At 34.4% G+C, this 27,425-nt stretch overlaps 1 protein-coding gene across 1 annotated transcript; it reads left to right on the plus strand.

Moving 5' to 3' along the window:
* Positions 1 to 1,074: 1,074 nt before the first annotated feature.
* Positions 1,075 to 23,935, plus strand: LOC148280352 (BOS complex subunit NOMO1). Its single transcript, XM_088228529.1, has 16 exons — positions 1,075 to 1,261; positions 1,366 to 1,752; positions 2,476 to 2,638; positions 5,034 to 5,282; positions 5,653 to 5,821; positions 7,560 to 7,839; positions 8,344 to 8,549; positions 8,660 to 8,841; positions 9,058 to 9,216; positions 10,541 to 10,720; positions 15,275 to 15,464; positions 16,071 to 16,273; positions 18,312 to 18,505; positions 19,041 to 19,296; positions 20,169 to 20,537; positions 21,924 to 23,935. Exons 1-16 carry the CDS (start codon positions 1,113 to 1,115, stop codon positions 22,194 to 22,196), a joined length of 3,609 nt encoding a protein of 1,202 aa, XP_088084655.1. The 5' UTR covers positions 1,075 to 1,112; the 3' UTR covers positions 22,197 to 23,935.
* The last annotated feature ends 3,490 nt before the right edge of the window (positions 23,936 to 27,425 follow it).

Genomic DNA, 27,425 nt, shown 5'->3' on the forward strand with positions numbered 1-27,425 from the left:
AATTGTTTTATACGAAAATAAACGGAAGGTTAGAATAACGACGAACATTTAAAAATCAAAACTGGCGACGACGGTGAATCTATACAAGTAATAAAATAATTGCTTTCATGATTTAATGAATTCTAATGCTTCGTGAAAAATGAATATTTTATTATCACAGTAAATATTCATAAGCTCATATCATTTTAGATAATATGATAAATCGAAAAACGATAAATGAAATAATAAATAATTGAGTAAATGTTATAACCATCAATTTTCAATAACTCTTTAGTAAGAAGTAAAAAGTAAAATGGAAAATGGATTAACTATTTGGAATACACATGTGTCACATATTATAGTAAATGTGTACTATGTTTGTGTTATTGAAGCTAAACAAACAAATCCGAAAACTATTCAAATATAGTTTAAGTCCACATACTAAATACTTATGCAAAATGACTTCAGCACTTTCATTTTAAAATATTGGGGGCTAAAACAAAATTGAATTATCTTTATGTTTGATAAAAAGTTCGTAGGTACTGTTTAAATAATATTAAAATAAATATTCCTGATGGCCATAACTTTACGAATCCAAAAACATTTCACATATTTATATTCGTTAAATTTAATAAAAGTGTATCGTTTTTCAATCCGATATCAATAATTTGTAGACTATACAATAATACTAAAAGAACAGAGATTGACATTTTTGAGATTTCAAACTGATACAATAATTTTAACAACAATTTTAGTTCAATCGCTTTAATTATTGATTTGTTCATTCAATGGTTCAATACGTGACATATTGTTTTTTAAAACAAAACAAAAAAAAGTGGATGAAAGGATGTAATTTTTCATTGTCTGAAAATCAATAAAAAAAAAATTACGGTGCTAGATTATGGGTTCATGAAATTATTTTTTCAGAAACCTGCTACGTTTTAATTATTTTTTCATATATTTTATTTCACCATCTACCAACATACAGTACCTGTTTTCCGAAAATCTTTTATAAAATATATGTGAGGAACGAATTTTGAGCATTTGCTGCTGAAAACGCTTATTTCGGAAGAATATATAGTTTGTCTTTGAGTTTGTCTTTACTTTTTGACAATTGGCTTTACTTTTTAAAAATGGCGTATGATAAGTGGCAGGGAAAAGTCGTTACCCTGTTCTATTTAATTAATTTTGTACACAATTCCTTAGGAAATGATATCTTGGGCTGTGGCGGCTTTATCAAAAGTCATGTTAATTTAGATTTTTCCAAAGTTCAGGTCAAATTGTAAGTATAAAGATTGCGCACTAATTTAAGGTTATAATTTAATTAAACCGATAACTTTCAAGTTTTCTCGAGTATATTCATAAGTGATTTTTTTGTATTTGCAGATTGACGAAACAAGGTAGTTTGAAAGAGAAAACGGAATGTGCTCCCAATAATGGTTATTACTTTTTACCTTTGTATGAGCCCGGGGAATACGTGTTAAAGATAGATCCTCCTGCTGGTTGGAGTATTGAACCTGCTGAAATCGCCTTGAATGTTGACGGGGAATCAGATCCGTGCTCTCAAGGTCAGGATGTGAACTTCGAGTTTACCGGCTTCGGAATAACAGGAAGAGTGGTGACTGCTGGAGATGTAGTCGGACCTTCTGGAGTTTCCATCCAACTGGTTGGAGAGAAGGGAGATGTTCGGGAAACGAAAACTAAATTGTCTGGAGACTTCCACTTTACCCCTGTCATACCAGGAAAATATACAGTGAAAGCTTACCACAACAAGTAATTATACATCTTATTATTATTGATTATTTAAACTGTTTGGGTTTAAACCTTTCGATACTTATGTAGTTTAATGTTGTTATGTGCACGGGAAAAACATAGGCCTATATAATGACAATAAGTAAGTACGTTATAATAAGTACTTCTGGCTCTCAAGCTTTTTCTGACATTTTGTTCAATTAGTTTATGTTAATAATGAGAATGTTCAGTGGTTTTTTATTATTACTTAATAGACTACTAAACTAAGCCAAAAAAATGTTGCAACAGAGAGAAAAAAATGACAGGTCATAAGCCTGACTTGCATATTCCCTTCTCAAAATGTTTTCCCTCTCTGTTGAAACAAATTTAGATCTATTAATCTTAAACTCAAAATTCACTGTAATATTCCATAAGTACCACTCTATTTAAAAATATCAATTCTAAATTGAAATTAAAATATTATATAATTTGAAATTCAAAGCCAAAATTCACTGTATCATTCTTGAACTGTTTTATAATATTCTAAATTCTGACTCAGCATTTACTATTCTGCAAATACCATTCATTCTATTTGTGAATGCTGTTTTAATTGTAAACCCTAAATTTGCCCACTGTAGGTACCCTTCTATTATTTAATTTTGTAAAGTAAAAGAACTTGTTCTTACGGTTTAATTGCAGGTTAGAGAATGATGATGAAAAGTATATTACCTTTTAATTTTTACGTGTTGCCATTTTCTTTTAAAGGTGGAAGCTGGATCCTTCTAGCACAATTGTGCAGGTAGCCGGTGGCAACACCGCCCTAAAGGTCGGCTCTCTCGCTGTCAAGGGGTACGATGTTCGGGGGAAAATCACTTCTGACGGTCGTCCTATTGCTGGAGTGTATGTGCTCCTCTATTCCGCCAAAGATGTAAGATTTTTTTTTACACTGTTACTTTTATTTTATATTTTACTTGGATATTAACTAGGTATTTTAATTACCTGAAAAATCCCAATTGACTCCCTGTTTTGTTTGTTTACAAAATTTTTTAATTAATAAACAGATAAAATTAAATTAAAAAACTAGTCAAACGAATTATAAAATGTATACACATATTTATTAGATTAAGGAATATTTTAAAAATCAATAATTTAAAAATAGCTTATTACTCAATTGTACAATCTTTGTTACAATATGGTATTGTAGGGTGGGGTGGTTCATACGCCAATATATTAAACCCTCTTAAAATAGTACAAAGATTAATTATTAAAGTAATTCTAAAGAAACCCTCAACATTCAATACGGAAAGTCTATTTGAAATATTTAAGGTTCATACAGTAGACACTCTTTATAAAATAAATTCTATTATACAAATAGATAAAAAAGAAAAGAACTTGAGATGAATAAGTCACTCAGATACCAACATAATATTAAAATTCCTAAATTCCACACAAGTCATGGTCAAAATAGCTTTGTCTTCAAAGGTGTAAAAAATTATAATAATCTTCCCAATTAACTAAAAACTATTAAAAATAATATATCAATAAATAAATTCAAAGTAAATCCAATGATATTTTTTGAACATGTGTAAAAACAACATTCAATTTTAATTAGTATGAATGTATTATTGTTTTATGTTTTTTCTTTATAAATCCTATGTTTTTATTTTTTTCTCATGTACTCTTATAATAAACAATAAACAACTGAAACAGTGTAAGTCATTCTTCAAGCACAAGAGTTAGTCTCTTTTTTGGAGAGTTACAGTGATAACATTTACTAGATGTGTAAAAGTAGATATGTATAGAATTTAAAAAAAAACATGTTTCTTTTCTGAAATATATTAATAAAAAAAAAAAAATTATGAGTCATGTTCAATTATAAGTTTCTGACGATATAAGATATTTTCGTCCAAGGAAATTGATTTTACTTTATAGACAATTGAAGACAACTCTATTAACTTCCAATTGTAATTGGGACCTAGGAAGGATTGCCTATCAACATGTTAGCAATATGAGGGTTATAGTCAGTCCAAAAGAAATTGGTAGTGAAAAGACAGCTATAGCATACGTTAAACTAAAGTATTTATATGGTAGGAGGATATGTTGTGTCCCTATAAAAAACAGTATTCAACAAAAGTGTCCCAGTGCTTAAGTCAAATATGCTTTACTTTAAACCATCAACTGGAGTACAATCGGAAGTGAAATATTCCAAAAAATAAGAAAGTTATGATGCATGTCCATATGAGTAGATCTTATGTAGGGTTACCATACGACAGGCGTTTGCCGCATGTGACGTACATTCAAAGGTTTAGACAGGCGTGCGTATCATGCCTACGAATTGTCTAAAAGAATCGTCTCCAATATTATCAGACTGAAGATTGGCCTCTGTATTGTAAATAACAATTTGTTTTAATCAAGATTGTGGACAGTCTTCGATGTGAGTACGGGCTTGACGAGGAATGCATAGACCACGCATTGTTCAGATTCCCCATTCGGGATGCATATCCTTTGTACACTTAACTAAACCTTCCCCTTCTCTTAAATTCATCTCATGTCTTGTCAGTCTTATCCCCAGAAATAGTTTTGCACTTGTCCAAATATATTGCTTTAAATGATATAAATTTTTCTGACCGAAATGTATTTGCATTTATTTAATTAAATGAAATGGAAGCGCCGATTGTTAAAATAAATTAGTGAAATTGTACTAAGTATTTTAATTTATAGCTTTTATGAGAATATAAGTTATTGCCTAATTACAATGAAATTCCATCGAGAATCATCAATAAATAATATAATTCAAAGTGTAAATGTGTAAAAATGTAATTAGTAAAGAAGAAAAAAAAAGGTTATTTTATTTTCTCCTTGAATTAATGATGTTGTAATTAATGATTATGCTTACATATGAGGTGTGTTAAAGTAAAAACGGTATTCTCCACTTTTTTAAGTTTTTAGTAATATGCAATAAATGCTTTTTTGGTACCTTTACCTTACCAGAATGCAATGATAATTTATTATTTTAGTTAATAATTGTTTCCAGAATATTCTCTTTTATAGAGATTAATTTATAAATTGGTTTCTGTTCTGTGATGTAAAGGAGACTGCCGTTGTTGCAGAGTTATTGGTTAAATATATTGAGTCTAAGATGTATGAGATATGCCATTGGTACTATGAAACCTTTGCAGTTGTCAATAGTATTTTTGTTTCTCTATCCATCGCCATATCTCACTCATTTCAGACCAATGGTGAAGATTGCTGTCAATATTTTAACACGCCTCATATGTATATGATATTACTTATAATTGAATATTTTTTTATGTTTCTTGTAGACTAAAGTTCAGTTCAAAATTGAAGGCTGCGACACGGCTCTTCTCTCCGGGGTAACGGGCCATCCCATCTGCCACGTGGTGACTGCTGCCACCGGAGAGTTCGCCTTCGGTCTGGTGCCGGCCGGACAGTACTCCCTCGTCCCAGTCGCCAAGACCCCCGGTCAAACCAAGATGACCTTGAACTTGCAGCCCACTAAAGCTGACATCAAGGTCCAGCACGACAGCTTGATTCTTGGAAACATATTTGAGGTATTAGCCCTTGTGTTTAACTTCTGTGTTTTGAGAGTAAATGCTCTATTGGAATAAATTTAGATCCAAATAACTCCTTAGGGAGGAAATCCAGCCAGTCTGCATACATTTGGACATACTCATACAATTATTAAAATAGAAGCTTATTAAAAGCATAAAAATCAACTTTTATGAATTATAAAACTTGTACATAATAAGCAAGGTAAATAATAAATGCAACTCCCATATAAAAAAATATAAAAAAGTCTTACATAATGTACTGATTTCGACATTTGTGCACTTATCGTACATAGTTGTACCACACATTCGCCTGAGAGATTAAAACAAAACAATATGTATTTATGATTTACTTACGCTTATTTCGTTTTAGGTGACTGGGTTCTCTGTCGAGGGCCGTGTAGTGAGTCACGCAGGAGGGCCAGGTATCGGTGGGGCACATGTCTCCCTGTTAGGACACCCAACTGTAGTCTCTGGGAAGGATGGTTACTTCATGCTCAATAATCTTAAGGCAAATACGCACACTCTGAAGATTGCGACAGGTTAGTATGATAATTTATATTATATTTTTTATTTGTGTAATCTTCAGATTTTTTTTTTCTTGGAACAAAAAAAATAAATTACTAGGAACACTCACATGGACTCATAAAACCCAATATATAACTAGGCCAGAAATCCTTTCTGTCCGCAGAAAGAATTTTTAGTTGAAACTTATCTAGGGTAACAATAAATGGAAAAAACTCTTCTTGAAAATGCTTCAGAAAGCGAATCTCTCAATATTTCTCTTAGTCTCTTTGTACTGTCTGCACATTAAAGTACAGGGTTATAATATCCTGTATTGGAGAAGAAATACTATCTTATCTCATGGACGAATTATCAATAATCTATCGTTATTTCATGGATGGAGTGAGGCTTGAAAGGGCTTCAACGTCTAGAGATCCCGGGGTGTTGTTTGACGCTCAGTTATCTTTTAATCTTCATATAGTTAATCTGTGTAATGACTCCCTTAAAATGCTTGGTTCTGTTCTTAGAAATGCCAAGATCTTTTCTAACACTCAGATTTTGAGGACATTGTATAATTCCTTGGTAAGAGGTCGTTTGGAGTTTAGTTCCATTATTTGGTCGCCACATGAGGCTCGATACTCTTTAATGGTGGAGAGAGTGCAGAAAAAATTTCTGCGCTATCTGTATCTAAAAGAGTGTGGATATTATCCTTGGTTTTTTCCAACCGACTTTTTACTGGGGATGCTAGGCTATCAGTCATTATGGAGGAGGAGGGACGTTCATTTGGGTGTTCACTTTTTCCAGGTGATTGGTGGTCGCATACATAACTCAGAAATTCTGATGGATGTAGGTCTGTTCGTACCTGATAACTATCTTCGACAAAGACAGCATCGATTGTTTTACCTACCAAGATGCAGAACCAACCTGCCAATGGTTATGCCGGTTGGTAGAGCAATCTTGCTACTTAATCACATCGCCTCGTATGCCAACATATTTCACGACAGTGGGCCTTCCTTAGGAAAGCACTTTCTAACTTTTAATTTTTTTTTTTACATTTTTTAAAATTATTTTAATAACATAACTATCTACTGTAATTTGTGATCTATTATTGTATTTAGAATGAATTGGGTCTTTTTTCTGTAATGTTCTAAATATCTGAATAAATAAATGAAAATATCAACTCTGAATATAAAATTTATATTTAAGCTCTGACTTTGTGTTTATTCAGAATAATTAAAATTAAAATAAAACAGGTTTGTTTTAAGTACCGAGGTGATGTTAAGTAATTTTATACACGTATCTCAAACTCGATGTACTTCCTTCGAGGGCTGATATGCCAGTTCATGACTCCCATAATATGTACTTATGACCTCAGTAAAAAATCTTTGGTTTTCGAAATATTGTCACTTTTATGAATTTCGTGTAAATCTATGCCTTAAATCAGTTTCTTGGGTGTCATATCTACATATTACCATATTCTTTTATTCTAATTTATCTTTTGCAATCTTACCTTTGATCACAGTCTAAAATAATACCAATATTATTATTATGGATAACTTATATAGCGCCACTTTCGTAATATAATACCTCAAGGGCGCTTTACAAAGTGATTATATAAAGAAATTAATTTAATTTTAACTTTTTTAATTTGTAATTTAAGCAAAAAAATACTTTGTTATCACATGCTGTACCTTTGCAGGAATAAAATCATTACAATATAATAATAAATTTTCTAGCTGTTCCAGAATGATTATCAAGAACTATCTATGATTTCAGAGGGTTGTGAGTTTGACGATGTCCTCCTGACCGTCACGGCGGGTGGGTCTGTCACCCTGAGCGACGCGTGGCCCGCGCGCTGGCGCGTGTGTGGCGCCGTGCGCTCGCCCGCTGCGGGCGCACGCCCCCGTGCCGTGTTGCTGCGGCCTGCTGCGCGACCCAGCGCGGCGCCCATGGTGGCCAATGCGGCGTCCGACGGCGCGTGGTGCGCACACTTGGCGCCCGGCGCCTACCTGGCTGCCGTGGACGTGTCTCCGGAGGATAGGAGGGAAGGGATGCAGTGAGTCATTGTTTATTTATCAACCCCTTCGATATTTGAACCCACTAGAAAAAACTTTCCTTATATTTTATATTATATTTTTTATTTATTCAGAAAAAATATGCATAACGCTCCACTGTTTTTTTTCCAAAATTCGAGGCCTTATTGTAAAAAACTGGTTATACATTATTATTAAGTATTGTCCATCGCTGGCTTCTTCCTTCTTCTTTCTTTCAGGCAGCGTACGAATCCCGCATTGAAAAAAACTGGTCATCTTTTGAAGTGATCCAATTTTTTACACCTAATATACTAACGTTTCCCATTACGTAAAAGAAAAAAACAATTCTTGTTTACCTAAAGGGAGTGACATCTTGTCTTGTCATTGTCCCACAAATAAGGTTTTTATTATTTTTGCTGTCCTGTTAAATTTGTTATTTGTCAATGAGTGAACCTATCAAGTTAAATCCACTATTTGTCTATGAAGTTATTAAAATTTGTTTTGTGTAAAATATAATTTATTTTCAGATTCTTCCCGCTGTCTCAGAAGATAACTGTGGGGCACAGTCCCCTGGATGGGATCACATTCTCGCAGCTCAAGGCCACTCTGATGGGGAGCATCCGCTGCATGAAAGACTCCCAGCAGCCCGCTTGCCTCGGGATTCTGGTCTCTTTAAGATCGCTCTCGCTGGACGGGACCTACACGGGACAACCTACCACGGTTCAGGCCGATGGTACGAATTACTTGTTTACCAGAGAAAGGTTTTTTTTAAAAAAACAATCGCCATTGCATATTGTTACTAAGTAAAGCATGTAAAATTTAATTTACTTTAATATTATTTAGCGGATGGAAAATACACCTTCACCGAAATCCTTCCCGGGAGCTACGAGGTGTCGGTTCCAAATGAAAACATCTGCTGGACATCGGCCAAGCATAATGTTGTAGTTACTTCTGCTGAGGCTACCATTCCCGAGTTTATTCACACTGGTTACGCAGTGTCATTTGCTATGTCACATAAATCTGAGGTAAGTGTATTATTTTGCTCTGCATATAAAAATGTCTGCCTTAAAACAGGTTATATCTAGTTGGGTAGACGACACACAATTCAGAGAACTCTATTACCACAAAAATGTAGTAGATCATAGGAATTTTTATGTTAATAAACTATTATTTTTATTGCAGATGTGAACTACCTTGGCATTTTTAAATGAATAAAATATTTATCTACAAATCGTTTTCAGATGCAATACACAACAGGAACCAGTATTGGCATAATAGACGTTCAAGCTGGTATTTCTCAACACTGTCTCCCTTCAGCAGGAGAATATGTCTTCACCCCCAAGGGTTGCCACGTGTATGAGCCCTCTACGGTCAATCACAACACTAGAGAGACAAATAAGGTAATATTCTTATAACCTAATCGATACTACTTTTTTATTAGTTATAAACAAATGAACGCTGCTATAGTAAATGTAAATTAAAATCACGTTGTTATGATAAACAAACATCTTCTTCTTCTTGCGGTGCCTTGTCAGGTTCCCCAGCATCTTGGTCCTGCGCTACTCTTGTATTCCGCAGCCAGGATAACTGCTTATTGGATGTACTCGCCATAGTGATTCCTGGGAAAAGATGACCAGAGTGGTTTCCCATTGCCTTGGTGGATTTTTCTGTCGGGGTTACCTTTCCTTAGCTGGTTGGTTCAGGTTTGGAGGCGCCAGAAACTCACCTTTCATCCTCTCGTTATCTGCTGTGATCACACCGTTATGAGTGTGATCCCATTGCCCAGGGTTCTCGCGACGTGGACGCTAACGATACATACATACCGAATTTTATTTTAGGTACTTGATCATTGCTGAAATGGTTTTCAGCTTATATGATTCTTCTTCTTCGCAGTCTCAATCCTGGGGATTAGTTTGCAGTAAAGTCCCGCAGCTTGACCTCCGCTGCACTCTATTCTCTGCAGTCCTCTTCGGCTCAACATGTGAGGCACAGTTCAAGTCCCTGCACGCTGCTCCAAATACTCTCGACGGAAATGCGCTCTGTGATTTGTCCCCTAAGCCATTCCCTTCATTATGTCAAGCAGGAGACCCCCATGGCGCATAATGTGGCCAATCTATTAGGCTCGCCTCTCTGAGATGGTTTTGATTAGGTGCTTCCCTTCTTCGATTCTAATGAGAACCTCGACATTAGTAAAGTTGTCTCTTCAGGAAATTCCTAATACTCTTCTAGAGCACCACATCTCAAAGGCCTCTAGTCTTTTCCTCTCTTTCGGTAGGGTACCATGTCTCACAGTCATACACCAATATGCTCCGTACATATGCTTGCGGAGCTTAGCAGATATTATATGTAAAATATTATTCATCTTTTAATATTCTGTTTGTGTCCGGGCAGATGAAGAATACAATTCTGTCTGTGAAATAGAACAAGAATCTTGGACGAGATGGAGCTTTTAGGTTTAAAGTCTTTAATAGGAGAATCGAGTGGAGATAAGTTTAGTGTAAACACCATGATTTGGTGAAAAAAGGACATCTTAATTCGTGAATTCTAATAAAGTTTATTGACTGGAATTACTCGGAATGAGTTAATCTGTGTTTGGGGGATGGAGGTCTTTGGCTTAAGGTCCTAGGTTTCAATATCTGGCAGGGTGGATGTGAAATATTGGTATTGAAGGTGGTTGTACACTGCGATATTTCATTGTCATTGTGTAGCCTTTTTTATTTTTAGATGATTGTCATCAATGCCGTGTCACACTCTGTGGGTATCACTGTCCTCGCTGATGAAGTGGTTGATGATCTGACCCTCAAGATTGGCCGCGACCAAGGGGAGGTCGTTGGTCCTTTGAAGCCCCTTCCCCAGAAGCAAGACGGCATGTTTGTCTTCAGACACACTGTTATGCTGTCCCAGGTAACTTTATATTGAAGTCCCTGTAAATTAGTTCTTGCCCTCCGAGTCTTTTTATTTGAGCTCACAAAGCATGGGTTTTTTGCACCGAATTTCAACCATATGAATGATACTTTTTTAATATTATCAGCGAAAACACCAATTATAGTTCTTAAAATGTAACATGATTAGAATGACAGTTGTCAGAAAAAGTGACGACATAACTTTGTAGTAACGTCAAAGGATTTATTTATATTGACACATGAAAAATCATTTGTATCTACCGTGTTAATTTATTTTTTTATTACAATGCTTGAAACATAAATCAACATTAATTTATAAAATCAGCTTTAAAACTAAAATAAAACTAAAACAAACCTAATTATTAGCAACGTTCTTACAAGGTTACATCATTTTGCAAAAACGTTAGAGAAAAAAAAAAGTATAAATGTCTCATATTTTGGTGAACAATTATGTTAAACACACTATAATAGGCTTATTTTTTTGTATTTATATCAATTTTTGGAAACAGAGTTTCATGATTGCATGAAATAACTGATAAAATCGATTTGATCAGTAATTTCCCATCGCTAATGAAATTACTTTGACAGCTGTCATTCTAATCAAGCTATATTTGAAGGACTATAGTTACTTAGAAACTTGCATAGTGCCATAAATGTAATCCGATCCTGATGCTTGGTGGCATCGGTCCCAAGTTAGTCGCCCGTTTATTACTTAGGTTCTTATTTTGAAAATTATGTTTTTACAGATTGAAGAGTTTCGGCTCAATAGGGAAATATCACATACTATGAATACCGATAAAAATATATGAAATGGATTTTAAAAAAATAATTGTATTTTCAAAATCAATAGGGATATTCTGGAGAAATATTTTTACACATAACTTTAAAAAAGAGATTATTAAAAAATATGATAATTGTGATGTCAAGATTCATGACAATGTTCTATTTAAATTTAAACGGTCACAAACAAAGTTCAAAATTTAAACAAATCGTGAAGTATTAGAAGCGTGGTCAATGCGATGGACCGTTTTTGTGGGAATCCAAAATTATAAGTTTAAAAATATTTTTCACGCTCCTTAGAAGTAGTAAAAAAAAATATTTTACTCGACGGTATTTCATAGACCCTTATTAATATAAAATTATAAGTAAAAAAAAAGTGATGTTTCCCTATTGTTGACAATTTTTTTGTTCGGTATGTCCTAGAAGTAGCTTGTTGTAAAGGTGAATAAATGTATGGAAAAAACCATAAACTAAAATGTCAACAAATATTTCCTCCTTACATATGAGATCTTGCTATTTCCGTGAGTGTTATAACCAAGTTCAACTGTTAAACTAGACACATAAAGATAGTATAAATGAATGCCTCCATACGGTTTGTGCCCGGTGAGGTGTTTGAAGAAAAAAAAAGTACCAAGTAATAAAAAAAAATACATGGACTTCCGTATTCTCTAACAATCCCTCCATTCCGTCGCGATGAGATGATATTTTCTTTCCTCTATTAACCCTTGGGAAGCGGCTGTAACATATGTTGCTATCCTACGTTCCATACTAGATTTCCTTCCGTTCAACGCGAACGTAAACAATGTTGTTATGCTGGCGTTCGGCGGTCGATAAAATCTTTAGCTTGATCCCTATGACGTTCCCACTCAGATAAGTGTATAGGATATTTCATGCTACTAATGCCATCTACGGTTTACCAACGAAAATTATATGTTTGTTTACTAAAAATCCAGATCTAAGAGATCACTTATTCGGGTCGCGAACCTAAGAAAACAGCTAATTAGTTTGAAATTCTGGCGGGTACAATTCGACCAATAGTGTCTCGCCGGGCTCTTCCCAGTAACTACGTCAGTGTAGCATAGTGCGCGGATAGAATATGCACAGCGGCGAATATTTTGATTTGCAATCTGTATACTTTCGAATTTGTGTAGGTCCCTAATTAAATTTAGTTAAATAAGTGACATTACAAATAATTTTATCATACTATTGTGTAGTGGTGGGTGTTTTTTGAAACAAACATTTCTTCATAATAATAAAAATACGTGTGTACTTTTATTCCATTTTTATTTATAATTTTTACCAGTGACCGGGTTTTGTCGTGACCGACATCGTCAAACTGATGGGAAACTATTTTTTTTTCTATGTTATATGCAAGTGCAAGCAGGAAAATTTGTGTTCGAAAAACTTTTGTTGGTGAACCGTTTTAAAAATTACGTTTTTATTAGTAAACAAAAAACGAAGTTTTAATAATTGTTAAATACATTTAGAGTATCGAAATTACGAACGATTGGTTAATTTAAAATTATATTTTTTCAATATTGTATTTATAATGACGTCACAAAATTTGGTTGACGAAGAAATTGCCAAAATAATTGGAGAATTGGACTCCGATTACGAAATATTTTCTGAGGATGACACAGAGGTAGGTGATCTTGATTCCGATATGGAAACAGAATCTGTTGAGGACCGTGTCGAAGAGAGGGGACAGTTAAATTCATGGAAATCTGGACCTTATATTCCCATAATACATGAATTTGATGATTTCCAATCGGGTATTACTGTCAACAGCCTCTCCAGTAATTCAATTGAATGTGATTTTTTTGAACATTTTTTAAACATTCAGATAATGAGCACTATAGTTTCAGAAATCAATAAATTTTATGTATATACATATACAAGTAAAGAACAAGGGCCAAGTTCTCGCACACACAAATGGAAAGATATCACTGTTCCCGAATTATATCGTTTTTACGCACTGTCTATGGTGATGGCGAAATGTAAGCATTTATCTATTAAACAATACTGGCGTACCGATGACTTGTATTTTTATCCAATTTTCGGAAAAACAATGCCAAGGGATCGGTATCAGTTAATTTTACAAATGTTGCATTTCTCTGATCCAAATAGTCCCCCGTCTTCCGACAGATTAAACAAACTTAGGATATTAATAGACCATACGAGAAAAATGTTCAAAGAGACAATGGTTCCACACGAAAATTTATGCATAGATGAAAGCATGATAGCATTCAAAGGAAGATTATTGTTTAAGCAATATATTCCGTCAAAACGACACCGGTTTGGAATTAAATTATTTGTGTTGTGCGATGTGACAACCGGATATATTTTAGATTTTATCATCTACTGTGGAGAAGGAACGGACATAGTAGATGATCAAAATTTTGGAGTATCCGGAGCTGTAGTCACAACACTTTTAAAAGATTATATTGGAAAAGGGCACAAATTATGGTGTGATAATTGGTATTCAAGTCCGGTATTATTTAAATATCTTCATGCAAATAAAACTAATGCGTGTGGGACCGTAAGAAAAAATCGAAAAGGCTTACCACAATTTAGAAAATTGAAAAAAGGGGAAGTAGAAGCTAAAAATGATACTCCATTATTAGCCCTAAAATGGTGTGACAAGAGAGAGGTCCATATGTTGACAACAATGCACGATGACTCCATGGAGCCAACTGGAAAACTACATTATCGCACAGATGAGCCCATAATTAAACCGAAATGCATAATTAATTATAATAAATGTATGGGAACAGTGGATAAAGCTGATATGATGCTTAGTAACGTAACATGCATGAGGAAATCTTTAAAATGGTACAAAAAGGTATCATTTCATTTTATAGATTTGTATTTATTAAATTCTTTTTATTTATTTAAATCAGTAACCGGCAAAACAATATCATTTCCAGATTTTCAAGAAAATGTTATAACGCAACTATTAGCGAAATATAAAATACCAATTATAAGGACACCACATCCCACAGTTTCGACAAGCCGGACTCCACACAGAATTTTTCCAAGGGATATAATGGATCACATTCCCGAGTTGATTCCGCCGAACCCTAAAAAAAAAACGCCGCGAAGACGTTGTCATGTTTGTGCGAACACAAAATTAAAACCAAAAAAAACAAAATTAACTCGATACTTTTGCTCTCCATGTAATGTAGGATTATGTCTTAAACCCTGTTACAAAATATACCACACGTGTGCGAAATTTTAATTCCGTTCCATCAATAAACATCAATTTCACCCCATAAAATGTTATTATTAAGTGTTAAAGAACATGTCAAGTGTCGAAAACCATAAAATAATCAGTAAAACCGTTTTAATAAAAGCTTTCCAAGTGTCCTAGTACAAACGAAAAATACGTTTTGTTAAGTGGCGCAGTGTTCCAATATCACTGCTGTCCGGTATCATATGACATTCAAGATGGCGGTACAGTTTCAAGTGGTAAGTGATTTACTATGAATATTTTTTGTTCGCGTTATCTTCCTTAATTATGGGACTGTAATGTTTATTTTAGTTCTCCAAAATGTTCTTTAAACAGTTTAGGTCTTCTCAAGTTTGGTAATTAATTTATAAGTGCCTTATTCATAACATAATCATGAAGATAAATATTCAATCAAAAGTGGCCGCGTGAATGGTTTGGTGAGAGATTACAAGACCGTCGCCCCACAAAGGTTAAAATGTGCATTACTATTGCTCATACAAAAAATAATGATAAATCCTTTTTTTTTTTAATGTTCTTTCTTCCAAGGGTGCAACAGTACTTATCACTCCGAAGTCCGGGCAGCTCCTGTTCAGCCCCTCCGGGCCTCACTACCTGGGGGGAGCCCCCGGAGGCCACTGTGTAGAGTCAGGGCTCCAGTTTATAGCGGCGCAGGGAACAGTTCTGGCAGGAAAGGTAGACCCTCCCATCAAGGGGGTTGTCATAACACTTACTGGAGGTAACTTATACTCTACATATTAAGATAATGTTTACACCTGAGATTTAATTACTAATACATTTTTGGCCGTTCATTAATAATAAATAGGTAAAATTAAAAAAACTACTGTATTTAAAAGTTCTTGGTATTGCAATTTATTGTTAATAATAATATTTGGCTGGTTTATATAGTGCCATTTTTGTGAAAAATCATCTCAAGGGCGCTTTACAATTATATCCTTACACTTACATTCTAACTCAGCTATCACTATATATTAAACTTTCTGGTTTTAAAATCATCTACCATGCTTGCAGTCCCAGGTTCGATTCCTGGGTAGGTTGACTTGAAATTTTAAAGGTCATTTTACACTGCAATATTTCATCGTTCCGACTGGCATTTGAAGCTTAAGACTGATCACCTTACCTTTCATATAACAAAAATGATTAAGATACACTGCAATTGGACTGCCAATGCAGTGCCCTATGCACCAATGGGTTTGGATAGGGAAATGATGAATTTTACTGGAAATTGAACCCGAAATTCCATGCATTCAGCACCGTAGCCTTTACACTAAACCACTTTATATTGTATTTTTAGCAAAATATTGAATTAAATTTGGTGGTGTAGGAGAAACTGACGAGGTCCAGACCACCGGTGCTGATGGCAAGTACCACTTTGGGCCCCTGGACTCCTCCCTGAGCTACACCCTGACTGCAGAGAAGGAGTCTTACGTTATGATGGGACCAGACGACAAGGGAAACTTCCAAGCCCAGAAGCTGGCCGAGATCATTGTCAATATTGTAGATGCCGCTACTAACGAACCACTGCAGGTAGGCTTTTAGATGATGGAGAGTTTCAGTCATTCCTAGATTTATATAGTACATAAAATAAATTTAAACTAAATCTCAGGGAGGAAAAGTGTACTGGATAGAAAACTGGGATTGCCAGCCTCCAAATTCTTGCTTCGGGAGACTTATAATTTAGGACCGTTTTATCAAAACTCGACATAAATGTTTCATGATGTTTCGTGTTGTGATCTGAGTAACAATTCCCTAGAGATGCCTCTAAGCTCTATTGCATAAAACGAAAGGGTTCCAAATTTTTTGTTTGGTTTTCTTTTGGTTTTTAGTTAAAAACAAATGTGTAATGGACGGTTTCGGTTTACATTTGCAAATGCAACAACCCAGGTACCTACGGCCCATTCAATCGCTGTAATCTGTAGCTATCTTCGTGGTCAATAATCATAGAATGGATTTTCTCCGTATGGGTGACTCTATTAAGTTATAACTCTAAAGTTTTTGGTAAATCACATCAAATTACATGAACAATTTTTGGTTAAAAAAATCAATTTATAATTTATAAATAGTTTATAAATTTCTTTTGTATTTCATTAGCATCCAATTGAAATGATTGAAATTATGGATTAAATACACAATAAAATATGTGTTTTGAAAAAACTATGAGACTTTGTTTTTTTAAGCCAGTTTTTAGTGTGTTTTATTATTATTATTCGTTATAGGCAGGCATCCTATGCTGATGCGCCTATATCTCGTGTATCTGTTTTGGTGAGTTTTTTTTCTGACAGTAAATTATATTAAAAATGAAAAATCGCCATGTGGGGCGAATATTGTGTTCTGAAAAAAACAATCCTCAATTACTAAACTAAAAATGGCAATAAATGTGAGAATTGTATTTTTCTTGCTCTTCTGAATAGGCAGGGCGATTGGGTATTTTAGCCCAAAATATTTTTAATACTAGCCCAACAAGTAAAATATTTAATGAAAATATTAGATAACTCCTTTTAGATAACTCCTTATAAAACACCAAAATATGTTTGTAGTATCAAAACAGTAATGCTGCTGCAAAACACTACAAACGTGAAGTGTTCAGCGCTGTGACTCCACACCACGTGGCTATCTTCATGTGCCATATTGTAGTGTACGTTTTATATTACACGCTGCATGAATGTTACAGACGTATACTCGTTCTTTTTTGCGAGTGTGGGCCGATAACGCAGTGTTAAAATATGTAAAATGTGCAGTGCTCACTCAAACACACTGAAGCGCCACAATTGAATAATATGGTGTGATCTCTTCGCTACAAAATAACCTATAAAACAGCTGTTAAAACACGAATAAAAAACAATGAGGAACTTCAGCCCCATGGGAAATTGGATACAAGAAATGTTTTCTTACAAGCGGTAAAAATTAAAGCACTAAATTGTACTTCAAAGTTTCTTGAAAATGTATGAAAAAAATAATAAAAAATATTTTCATAAAAACAAATTACTTTGAACGACGTCACTAGTTCATATGGATCAACCAATGATAAGAGAGCTGTGAAAAATTTCCGGTTTACGGTAAGTGAACGAACCAATTGGCAGAAGGGGAAGAGAAATTGAGAAGTCACACGCTGAGTAATTTCAGAAATACAAAGCTTTAAAAAATTGTTGCGCTGATAATACGATACATAAAAATTTTAAAAAATAATTTTTGGCTTAGTTTTACCATCATTTCTTTTCCGCACCTAATGGTGCATAGGTCACTGTATTGGTACACCAATTGCAATGTATCATGATCATTTTTGTTACATGAAGGTAAGGTGATCAGTCTTACGCTTCAGGTACCAGTCTAGGGACTATGAAATATTCTAGTTTAAAACACCCCTTTAAATAATATTTCATATCAACCATGTCGGGAATCGAACCCGAGACTTCTTGCATGGTAGGAAAATACGCTAACCATTACGCCACCAGGCCGACCAATTATTAGTTTGTCATGATGTGAGGGAAAGAGGCAAAGAAACCATTTATTATTAATATTTTCTACCGATTTTTAATATTTATACATGACATGTTTTCCTTTTCAGAGTGCTCTAGTCTCCGTGTCTGGAGGCTCTTCATATCGCCGTAATTTAGCTACAGGCACCGAGGGTCGTCTCACGTTCCCCTCCCTCGCCCCCGGAGAGTACTACCTCAAACCCCTAATGAAGGAGTACAAGTTCACTCCGCCACATCGCATCATACCTGTCAAAGAGGGGGAGACTCACACTGTCACTCTCAGGTGAGTTTGCAACAACTGTACATTGCATGGAATGCAGCACCTGCCAACGAGGGCGCTGCCAAACTTTATTAAATGAAGAACAACCGATAGATCGCCGTCTTTTTCACGCCCGACGGCTCGCTCCAGATGCAAAAAGAGATGAAAATAATGTCTTCTATCCAGTTAAATTTTACTTATTGAAATCATACAGTCGAAATAAAAGGTAGAAGAAAACAATTTAATGAAGTATAACCAATTTACAGATTTCACATTTATATTTATTATGGATACAGAAGGAGAGGGGAAAAAAATGAAAAAATACAAAAAAAAAAACCAATTAAAAACATAAAAGGGAGAAGACCTTCTATAGTGCTTTCCCTACTCCTCTCACCTCCCCCTGTTTTCATTTATATTTATAACAAAAATTTCACAACCAACAATTCATTATATTATAGGTATTGTATTAAGTATTTAGTTAAGCCAAAGAAAAATTTTGAAGAAAAATTATTATAATCTAATATTATTTTTAATCTTCATAAACCAATTGTCTCCCCAGTGGTGTGCGAGTGGCGTGCTCCGCCGTGGGACGCATCGCGACTCTGGGCGGCGGCGGCGTGGGCGGCGTGGCGGTCGTGGCAGAGCCCCTGCCCGGGCAGGAGGGGCGCTGCGCGGCGGAAGAGGGCGCGGCGGAGCGCGACACAGGAGTTTTTCGCGTCCGGGGCCTGCTCAGAGACTGCTCCTACAGAGTCAAGATCAAGGCTCCGCGCGAGGTTGGCATCACCAGGGTCATACCGCCTTACATCGAGGTCGACGTAAGTTTAACCTCAACTTAATTCCTATGGTGGTCAAGTGGCGAGCGGTGTTTATTTTTTTATAGGTGAGCTACAAAAAATGTTCAGAAATTTGTACCTACATATTTACATAATTTGAACCTTCATGGTGTAGATCCGCCTGGACCCCTAGATTAAACCTCAACATAGATATGAAATGTTAGTAATTATTATATTGAACCACTTACCAACTTTTCTATGTCTACCGGTTTCGAGACGTATCCATTTCTTTGTCAGGACACCAACTACACTAACATGTAATTCCTTACATACACCCTCTCTACAGTAGTAGTTGTCCAAAAATATAAAACCAACGTGCTGATTGCACACATGCTCTTAATAGCTAACACTATCGTGCACTATTTTTTTTTTTAATGTTTGATCTTGTGGAAGAATTAGTCAAAAACAAGGGGAAGGGAAGAAAGGGAGAAGCATGAATTTACTAGGCTAAGGGTGACCATTTTAATGGGACATCGTGTAATAGGCTATATTGAAAGGTTATATTGATTAAAGGGACATTATTTTTCAAAGCCTTCCTAATGAGAAATATTTCCATAATACATATTTACTTTTAATCCTTTATTATTTGTATGTAAGATTTTAACTCCTGTATCTTTATTAAAGTCATGATTAAAATCAATTAAGTGATTATTCAATTGTTATTGTGGAGACCACATCTTGAGGTTTCCGGGCTCGAGTTATTTAAATCACCAGATTTCTATTGTTCTTTATGCAGGCTGATAGTACGTTGCAATTTATACTTAACTACAAAATGCGGATCTAATTTGTAAGGATGCACGTGAGTTAGCCGCCGACAAAGAAACCTGGAGGCAGTTGTATATTTTTTTTTCCAGGTAAAATCTGAGGCTGAAGACATCGACGGCATGAAGTTCGTCGCAGTCCAGCCTCTGTTAGTGACCGACGTCACGGTGCTTGTTTACGCTTCCAAGATTGAGCATTACAAGTCTCTAAAGCTGAGGCTTGCCACTGAAATGGAACCGACGTCCAGCGTGTTCTCTACTAAGCTGGACGCATCCGGCTACGCTCCCGGTATGAATGCCGGCCTCATGATAACCCTCCCGAGGCTTCCCGCCGACAACAGAACATACCTCGTCCAGTTGGACTCCACACTGTCCAAGAATACACACACATATAATTCAGAGCCGGTCTATTTCAATGCTGATGGAAAATTCAAGCATTTCCACCTCAAGTTTGAACCCAAGGTTAGTTATTTAATAATTATTAGTTATGTTTTTATTATGACCTTTTACAATACAATAGATTTCCATTTTAGTTGAAAGTTAATCTCATTAAAAATATTTATTTAGGTCAACGACATATGTATGGAGAGTTTGGGGGTTAAAACCCTCCACCTCTTACAGTAGTTTACACTAGATATAATTAATTTTGAAAAGCCCATCAATGTCTGCCGTTAAATTTTGACTTTTACCTCAATAATATGAGATACTTTAGAATCGGGTTGTGGTCCCGTGGCTAGTATCGCAGACACGTGAACCAGAGGTCCGAGATTCGAATCTCATTTTACCCCAATTTGATTCCCATTTTCTAATAGTGAATCTACAACTCATTGAAAATGGTACCCAAAATTAGAATGAAAATACAGTAAAACTTCAATTATCCGGATTAATGAGTGCCAGATTTGATTGCTTTTGAAATATAACGCTAATATAAAACGTATCGAGCTGTCCTATATGTCTCTAGAACATCCTCCATGTAGAAGCTATAAATACCTGTGATTTATTTTCTTGATGAATTTTAATTTAAAATACTTTGAGGGTCTGTTTTACAAACAATATAACTCTCTGTTGCAAAAAAAATAGATCTAAAAAATCCAGCCTGTCTACAAACCTTTTGGACACATTCAAAACATTGTTGACCTATAAATAAGTTCAATTATAGGCACATCAATTCGTACATGTGGTATTAAAAACAAAGTTATTTTTCACTGTTAAAATCACTTTGTAAATCAATATTACTCACCTTTTTCAGGATTTTTACTATCAATAATATCATCCAACCATTTTTTTGGTGGGGGTCCTGGAGGCCTCGTAATCCCCGGTCTCCACTCGAGAACTGTCTATCGGCGGTTCTTTCGCCCGCGGTGTGAGCATGAGCTAATGATTTTTTCATGTTTTTAGCAATTAGATTTAAAAATATAGTCACTTTTGACTTCAGCTGTAAATAATCAAAGCCATTGCCCATAAATACTCCATTTTTCCAATTTAAAATCTGTCATTTTTTGCATGCGTAATGACTACACAGCACCATAACGCGCGGATGTTTTTGGCACAGTAAGGGAAGGGGTAATGTTATTACAAGCATAACGCGTTCCATACTTCTCTGTGCAACTTATGAGAAGATTGCATGGGCAGTCATAGTCTCCCGCGCTGTACGGGTCTACAGGATGGGTAGGATATATCGGTGACATATTAACTAAAGTATTCAACCAATTACATATTTTAGGATGTTTAACCTTTTTCCTTAAGCGTAAAATTGGAACTTCACCTATGTATGATTAGAAATTTTGAAAAAAATATTATATTCTCTCATAAAAGATGTAGATCCTAATTCTGTTTTTTTCTCTTCAGGTAAAGGCTTCGGAGCAAGATTTGAATCAGCCGTCAATCCTCATCCTCCCGTTCCTCGGTCTTGTGGCCCTTGCTTTCCTCAACAAGGAGAAGGTTTTGGAAATCCTCTCGGGACTCGCTGTAGCCATATCGGAGAAGGTGGCATCGGCAGCCGCCTCCAGCAAACAAAATAGTGCCAAGAACGTTCAGAACATATTGGACGACAGCCAGATAGACCAGCTCGTTCAAAATATTAATGCCGTGAAGAAACGACCAAAATTGAGAAAAGTCTGAACTGTTTTGAGTGCGTAAAATTAAAAAATGTGTGATCGGTGTTTGCGAACCCAAATACATATTCACTTTCATTATAACACCACAATTTTTTTTTAAAAGTAATTATTTTATTTCTGTCAAAACTATGTGTGTGTGAATCATATTGATATTTTAAATAGTAAACCAAATGTAGCGTAGTTCGATTATCTGTTACATGAAGGTAAGGTGATCAGTCTTACGTCTTTTACCTGAGAGCATCTATTGAGTGGAAAACGCTCGTCCCGGGTTCTGGTTCTATTTCACATACTGAACTGTATTTTTCTCCTGCCTGGACACAGATATTGAATACATATAAGCCAAAAGTTAATAATTAACTTCCAGAACAGGTATAGAGATATACCTGTTCTGAAGCAGCTGGCGTAGTATGATTCTAACGTTAATCGGCTATTGTGTTTCAGTGCATACAATCACATGTATCAGAAAAAAGGGGCTAATGATAATTTACATAAAAACAAACTGTATCAATTCAATTTTTACTCAACTAGAAGGTTTTTTTTGTTCCTAATGAAAACCTAAATCTAAATTGAGATATTAAAATATGTAGTGTTATAATATAAGTGACAATATTTTACTTTCAAGTGGTTAATAAATTTCATATTGTAAGTGTTTTCTACTTATAAACATTAATTATTTATTTGAAATATATTTTTTTGGTTATATGTTTTATGGAACATAATAGCGTTGTATAGACTATTTAGATTTATACTTTTTTTTTACATATCACATTTTTCTGATACTCCATTGAATAATTCTTATCATTTCATAATTTAATTGTATTTTGAATGTTATTAGGTATGTTTAATTTTCCATTCCCTTTATTTATCCTTTGGTTCATTAACCTCTTCTTTATTAAGATCTTGATGTGCATTAAGGATTTAGGTTGTTTTAAATATTTTTAAAAAAATCAATGATGTTTAATGGTATTTATGACACAAAGCACCAAAATGCAATAAAATTTTAATTGTAAAATAATACAAATTGAATAGAAAATTACTAGTTTCCCAACCAACCATCCACAGTAAAAAAATATTTTACATTATAATTAAACGTAACTTTTGTTGTAAACTCAATCTCAGAAAAAAATAGTTTTACTTCTAATCACAATTATTGATGAGTTTGTAATTTATTTTTATTTAAAAAAAATATTGGTGACCTCTGCACTGATATATAAACATAAATACATTAAATTCAACAGTGTTCAATTACACAACAAAATATCAACTAATTATTTTTCGCCGCAACTGTGTGGCCGTAATCTTTTGAGTAGGATTTTGTATGGCTGCAATGAGGAAGTTGAACCCTATGGGAAATTGCATAAAAAATGTATTCTTACGCGGTAAAAATTAGAGCATTCAATTCAGTAGCCAGACGGCAGAAGGGACCATTGTAATTTTCAAAGATGTTCAGGAGAGCTGAAATAAGACTCAATTTCACAACTAATCCACAAACTAAAATATTTTAGTATTACTTTTGAATAATAAATTACCATTCTAAACAGTAAATAAAATTTTTTATGTGTATTTACTGAGATATTTACTAAAACTTTTGAAAACTAAAAAACCTTCTGGCATCCGACTACTGAATTGTACGGTGAAGTTTCTTGAAAATGTATGAATTTTAAAAAAAAAATCAACTACTTCAACTGACGAATCAGCAGAGCTCATCCAGAAGGAAGGCAAAGTAATTTAAAAAATACAAAATCTTTAAAAAATCATAGCGCGCTGATAATATACCACATATTTTTTTTTGCCAAGTTTAATATTCTTTTAGCAAATAAATAAAAACCATTGAACTTCCTCATTATGTGGCCACATAGGGAAGAGGTTAAAATTATATATATATATATTTTCTTAATATTTTTTTCCCATAATAATATATTACTCCAATACATTCCTACCCATTCAAATTATGTATATTGTTTCTACAAGCTGTTGTCTTGGTGGTAAAAAGATACAAATGAAAAATGCCAATACCTTATTTGCAACAAACTTTTTTAGAATGTGTTATAAATATTTCTTATAAGTTTCATTGACCTAGCTGAGTAAATATCCGTACTATGACAGAAATATGTTTTTTTTAACTAGCCAACAGACGTCATTGTGTCTTTGCTGTTCTTTTTATCGCCGAGACAACAATATTATATTATGTATTTTACTCAATTCTGCCATCTCTGCGTGTGCATAGGTTATTTTGTGTTCATTCTTTAAGCAATACATTGTTCATGTGTTATTTAAAAATTAAAATCCTTGTTACCAGAATTGTTTTTTTTAGTTTCTCACCATCTTTCCGATCTTTTTTAATTTTCCGCGTTTTGTAATTTATTTATCTTTTGTGAAGTTGCAACAAATTTAAATATGAACAACTCTAGGGAGTAGGGAGGGAAAAAATCCAGCCAGTCTGCAAGCATTTGGACATACTCAAAACATTGTTGAATTAACTACCTGGTAAAAGAAGAAGTATAAAAAATTGGAAAATTGTTTTCAGGCGTTGCCTAGTAGGTGAATTGGTTCAGCCGGATGAATCTCACCCACATGATAAAGGTTTCGGCTCCTTTACTTCACAAAAGTCAACAGATGGAAGAGTTGAGGAAATGTGGACGTTCAAACATGGGCAGAATGGTGAATGTTACACAGCGTGTAAAGTGGCAACTTATACCAGCCATGCCTACACTCCCATATTCCCTTCTCAAAAATGTTTTCCTTCTGTTGCAACAAATTTAAATATGAACTTGGGTGTTTATTTTGGATTTTGTAAGCACTGAAATGGTTTGTTACAGAACTGTCACGGTTTGTTATAGAACTGTCACATGATATAAAGCATCGACATATAATACATAGACATGTCCTATAAAGTAAAACATTTTTAAAAGTAGTGACATGAAAACGTACCCATAGTTATTAAGTACTGTTTAATTATACCAGGGCTGCATTCAACTAGCATGCATATGCTACCAAAAATTGAAGGATACTCTCATTTTTGTTAAGTAAAAAAGTTTATCTTTTAATATTAACAAATAACATTCGTTTTTGGTGGATCCCAATCAGGTTCTTTGCTTAAATTCCTTATAATTTTAACCTATTTATTTCTTTTCACTGGACTTTAAGGAACAAAAAGACAATATTAACTCGCTTTTATTATATTTTTAAAACGTATTCCTATCAATGCATCGCTGTAACTAAGAAGAGCTTCGCAATTGCGCCGCTAGGTGTAGTTTGACGTTTATAAAAAAACAATATTTATATGTTAATGTTAATTGTTTTAAGCTTTGTTAATCACTCGTGAGAAAATATTTAGCAATGAAAAGTTACACAATCCTTTTTACAATGTTTATCCAAAAGGTTTTTACACGCTTTCATGACACAAGTAGGCATTTTTGTTTCGATTCTACATGTCACGCCTAGCTGGCGGTTGAAGAACAACTTAACACGCGTTGGGCATGAGTTAAGTGTCATCATTTTTGAGGGCTCAGGTCATGTATGTGTGTATTAATATGTCAATGATATTAAGGGTTAATTACGAACAAGATAAATATATTTGAATACTTTATTAGTTAAAAACTCTTACAATTAACCTTTAACATACTATGTGAAAAAACTTCCTAAAGTCCCTATGTGGTAACCTAAATTACCCATACTAAATTCGTTTTTCCTAGCCTTTAAAGTAAAATAATTGTGAAATAACCTTCACATATTCTTAGATTATAACCGTAATCATCATAATTATTCATTTTGTATTGGAAAACACCTAAAATAAAGCATTAAAATGCAAATTATAATGCAATCATCATAAAACAATATTTCAAGGGCAATTTGCACAGAGCATTATCTGCGAACTGCGTATCGTAGTGACCATTCCTTATCTCTCGGACTCTCCGCGGTGTAGGGATAACGACTGCTCAAGCACTATACAGCCATTAAAAACGAAGTCCAATTTATTATTTTACAAATGATCAAATCAAATCAGATCATTCCCTACTCATATTCTAACTCTCCTGTCCCTCCCCAATAAACATGTATTTAAAATTCTATGTAAATATCTAGTATTAAATGGTGTAAAGTTAAAAATATGTAAAGTTTTCAAAATATTAAATACGAACTCACTAACTTGTACATATTACTAACAAATGTGTAAATATCTAAATAAAAAAATTGAAAACTCGGCACTAGCTAGAACACCCCAGTTGGGAGGTGAAAAGGCCATAAAAACGAAAAAGAAGAACTTCGCACATAGCAAGAATATTGAGAATATTGCGTAGCCTCCTCCTAAGCCAAGGGTAGACATCTTTTCCAACTGAAGCCGAATGTAACAGAAAAGCCTTTTTCAGAAAAGCCATTTTCGAAAGTGATTCTGAACAAGTTTGAGATATTCTCCATATTATGCAAAATGAGTATTGGGCACTGCTGCAATGGTTGTAACCTGTTTGGAATCCATATCTGGGACTCTGCTATCTGGGAATGTCAGCTTGAGGAAGAAAACTTAAACCATGTTTTTTAAGGATGGTCCTGTAAATGATTGTTATCCTGATTTCCTATCGGACCTTTTTGGAATTAACATTCCATTACCTACTCATATTTTAACTCTCCTGTTTTCTATTATATTCTATGTAAGTATCGAGTAATAAACGGTATTAAGTTGTAAATATGTTACATAATATTTAAAGTTTTCATAATATTAATTACTAACACACTTTTATATTTTATATTACAACAAATGTGTCATCTCAATAAACGAAAAATCGAAAACTCGACACTGGCTAGAACCAAAAAGCCATAAAAAACGAAGAATAATGATTTATTATAAATAAATAAATAGGTCAGTACATAAATGTATATTTTCTTGTATATGGTCACCATTTTTCTTTTTATTGATTGCCCTGGCTACCCAGTGATATATTATATTACCTATATGTGGCTACCCAGTATATTTACGTCAAGGAGATAAAGTTTGTTTCTATTTATTTATTTTTATTGGGTTTTATTATTTTTATTGGGTTTTTGAGCTGTAGAAAATAGATACTAGCGAAAATATGAAGGTTCGAGACTTAATTTGCTAAACCAGCACCCACCTGCACCAATCTACAGACCTTTTATCCTATTTATTTTATATTAATTCAAATTTCCCCCTCTCGCACTGCGCATGTGTGCGCAGGATGCCAACAGCAGAACCCCGATTCCGAGTTTGTGCTGGTTC

Source organism: Micrasema longulum, unplaced genomic scaffold (assembly GCF_059751315.1).
Source record: "Micrasema longulum isolate JH-2025_06_02 unplaced genomic scaffold, ASM5975131v1 h1tg000590l, whole genome shotgun sequence".
Classification (NCBI taxonomy): domain Eukaryota; kingdom Metazoa; phylum Arthropoda; class Insecta; order Trichoptera; family Brachycentridae; genus Micrasema; species Micrasema longulum.